At 42.1% G+C, this 3,765-nt stretch overlaps 1 protein-coding gene across 2 annotated transcripts in view; it reads left to right on the top strand.

Annotated features, from left to right (window-relative positions):
- The window catches only part of LOC102376087 (protein hinderin-like), a 19,110-nt gene extending 16,889 nt beyond the window's left edge, over positions 1-2,221 (top strand). For both annotated transcript variants that reach the window (XM_025194853.1, XM_025194855.1), the window contains one exon: positions 1,817-2,221. In XM_025194853.1, the coding sequence (XP_025050638.1) occupies positions 1,817-2,027 (211 nt within the window). In that variant the 3' untranslated portion in view covers positions 2,028-2,221. The remainder of the gene's footprint in view (positions 1-1,816) is intronic.
- The last annotated feature ends 1,544 nt before the right edge of the window (positions 2,222-3,765 follow it).

The following is a 3,765-nucleotide window of genomic DNA, read 5'->3' as shown; positions in this document are numbered from 1 at the left end:
ACTTATGCCTGCATTCCCTTTTGATCTGGCCTCGTATTTGAGGGCTTGGATTGATGAACACTGCCAATGTGTAGAATTGTGTTCAACCAGGAGAATGGGGCACAGCCCCTTGGTGGCTGTCATGTTTTGATGCCACAGTCATTTTTTTGGTATGATTAAAAATATATATATATATATATCTCAATGACTGCATTTACCCAATTCCAAGATGAGCCCTCCTCCCCCTTTCCCTATTGAACATGGGGAAAACAAAGCCTTATCCTAGAATTGAGTATGGGACCACTCACCAGAGCTGTTGGGAAGGACGGTGTCCTACCTGATCTGGGTGCAGGGAGAGCCCAAGAGCCGTTCCTACCCTGTGCTGCCAGAAGCAATAATTAGGTTCTGTACATGGAAAATGATAATACATTTTCATCATAAATTCAAAGTCACCTTGTATTTGGGCAAATATGGTAATAGCAAGCTCCGGAGCATTCTTGTCCTACTGTACAAGTTTGGATCCTTTCCCTCGATTCCCTGCTGCTGGGTTTGGAGAGCAGTGCAGGAATGTCAGCATCAGCCCTTCCGGCCAAGTCCTTCCCTTTCTGTGTAATGGCTGTGTTAGGCATGGTGTCAGGATGGGCTGGCACCTATATCATCGTGACCTGTGAGTTTTTTTTTTTTTCCTTTCTCAGCGACAGCTGACCCAATTGGAGATTTTTGCGGCTCTTTCGCTAGAACAGTAGAAACCTCTCCATGCCTCTCAGGTTGTCCCGAGGGTGGTGGCACCTAGTTCAGATTTCTCCAGATCTGACGAACTAACTCTTCTGATTTGTTTCAAGGCCCCCACTATTTAACCACCTACCCCATACGATCCTTCTGAAGAATGAAAGCCAAAAGCTGACCAGCTGCTTGGCTTTCTTACCTGCCTTTTGAGACCTTGAGCAAAAGAAATGATATGAGTGCAGAATGTTATCCCTGGCGCTGTCTGTCGTTCCACACTGAATGAACAGCGTTCTGAGATCCAAGACTTCCCAGCCCCATTTTTAGTGCAGCCTGAGCTGTTTTGGAATAGTCTGTGGGTAATGGATTTCAGCCTACATGATGCCAGAATAATTTCCTTTTTATTCTTGTCTTTGGAGTCTGCTTTTGAACTGAAAAATAAATTATCATTGTAAACCTTGCTTACACTGTCATCTTTTAATCGCAGTCCAGTTATTTATCCCGAGCGGCAAGATGTAGAATGCCAGGGCCAAGGCAAAAAGTGAAATTGCGTTATGCAGTATATAATGTTAAAAGACTTGAAGAAAATCTGGTGCATCTAAACACTATTTCATTGGCCAGATTTAATTTAAAGCATTGTTTTGCTGTTTATAATAAGTTGAAAAGTGCTGAGGGCTTTTTTTTCCTCACTATGCTTTTGAATACTCCACCTCCTAGTTTGTACTAAGTGGTTCAGACATCCCCCCCCCGCCCCAACCCTTCCTCCCAATACTTATATGGGGCCCACTGAGACTTCCTTTTGGTTACAAGGCCCCAGCCTGTGCCAAAGTAATAGCAGGCTATGGTCTTTATTTTGTCATCCCTGTGCAGGTCCTTCACATAAACATTTCCTTGTGAAGCTCATCTGCTTGAAAAGATTTCTTGCATAAAGTCACATATACATTTTACTACATAGTAACGTGCCCTTTATACATGAAAGAAGTGGATTGTGGCTGGTGGGGCTAGGAAACAGCTCTGTTTTCTCTGGAAGCCACAGCTATTGGCACTGTGGCCAAGGGCATCTCTCTCTCTCTTTTGCTCTGACGAGGCCTTTGCTTTTCTCTTATCCTTTCAGGGTTAGTGAGGAAAAGGAAGTGACAGAGGAGCGACTGAAAGCCGAACAGGAGTCATTCGAGAAGAAGATCAGACAGCTAGAGGAGCAGAATGAGCTCATCATCAAGGAAAGGGAAGATATCCTTTTTTTTTTTTTTTCCAAAAAAGTGTGGTGGGGCTCGCTGTCTGAAATAAAAAGTGAACTACAGAGAAATAATTGTTCTAATTTATAGCAGAGAATAAATCTGCATGTGCTGCCATTCAAAGGCAATCAGAGAGATGACTTGTCAGCATGTGCTGCTGGTTCATTTGAGCTTGAAACTGCCATCCAGCTGTTCCTGTGATGTTGTTTTGCTATGAAATAGATATTTGTCAACTAAAAACGACAATAAGGAATTTATGCATTAAAATATGGTTATAGATTCCCCCCCCCTTTAATCCTGTTATGTTGCCATAATTGAGGTCTGAAGTGCCTTTTGCATGGGGTTGGGCTGCTTTCAGTGACCATGGGGGGAGAGAATTTATGCTGAAGGCATGGGTGGGGCAGGGGCAGAGGGAAATGCTTTTAAATCAGGAGTTCTGAGCCAGTTCATACCGACAGAGAGCAACTTTATCAAACGTTGCAGCTTGTACCCAGTTCAAAAACAGAAATACATTTGGGCCTTGATCCGGGGATATAATCTATGTAGGTGGATGGAGCAGGATCCAGGGATCATAGCCTTAGCTGAGCATAATGTGACAGATCCTTGAAATGTGTTGGTGTCCTGGCCTGTCTCATACTGTCTCCCAAATCTCAGTACTTATACTGTTGGCTTTCTGGTTTTATTCTGTTAGGCTAATGAATGATCCCAGTAGGGAATTTGAGAGAGGGCTTATTTTATACAGTGGCATTAATATTGATAGAAGAAACTCTATTTAACATTCGGCTAAATCATATACATGTTGAGACGATTTGCTGAATGTGCCGCGGTTCTAGGGAAATAGTCGGACACAGGTATTTCTGAAGAGCCATAAAATGTAAGGCAGTTTCAAAAAGGTTAACCTAAGTTGGGACATGGCTTCACTGGACCTAGTGCCTGTAATTTTGCACTGACTTCATTGGGGTCAGGATTTGGGGAGATTTTGTTGTTGTTGTTTTTAACTCCACAATTGGAATATATACCCATGCAACTTCCATTAACACTACTGAATTGTTCTCAGCCCCTGAGAAGGAACTATGCTCCTTCATTACTTGTTTTGCTTTGTTTTTTTACCTTGTCAGGAATGTACTGCTCGCTCATAAATATCTTTTTCGGGACGAGTCTGGCAAAGATGGCAGAAGGTTAATACATGCGATTTTACACTACATAAAACTCTCTAAAACCTGGAAACATAAAACAAGAATATAATTTAAAACAATATAATTTAACTACAGGAACACTTATCCATCATACATGAGTGATTCAAGATTCTTTACGTGCCTCTGATCAGTTAATTTCAGATCTCTTGAAGTCTGTCCCAGTGCCAAGGAGCTGGAGAAATGACTTACTGAAGTTGAATACAGATTTTTGCTATTTTACAAGTAAAGCAATACATCTTGAAGCCCTGTTCATATACAAAGAGTTCATTTGCATATGTGGTACTAGTACTCTAGTAATTTAAAGAAAAGCTCTTGAGTCTTTTAGTCTCAGTTTGACTGATTTCATTTTATTTTTATTATTTTTTGAAAAAAAACAAACCTTAATGTAATTAACTCTCTACTAACAAACCATTGTATTCAACACGGCACTTAAAACTAGGGGTGCACCGATAAAGATGTTTTGGGCTGATACCGATGGCTGATTATTAACCAGCCCTATAGGCTGATACCAGTCTGACTGCTGATATGTAGCCTGGCAGCTTGGAGAGCAGCATCTGCCTGGTAAGTGTGTTGGGGGGAAGGGATATGGGGGGGGGGGGGGTGTGCAGATCAAGGCCCCCATGGTGAGGGAG

This window comes from Alligator sinensis, unplaced genomic scaffold (assembly GCF_000455745.1).
Source record: "Alligator sinensis unplaced genomic scaffold, ASM45574v1 scaffold1225_1, whole genome shotgun sequence".
Classification (NCBI taxonomy): domain Eukaryota; kingdom Metazoa; phylum Chordata; order Crocodylia; family Alligatoridae; genus Alligator; species Alligator sinensis.
Note: the sequence above shows the minus strand (reverse complement) of the source record. Positions and strands in the feature narration are given on the sequence as shown.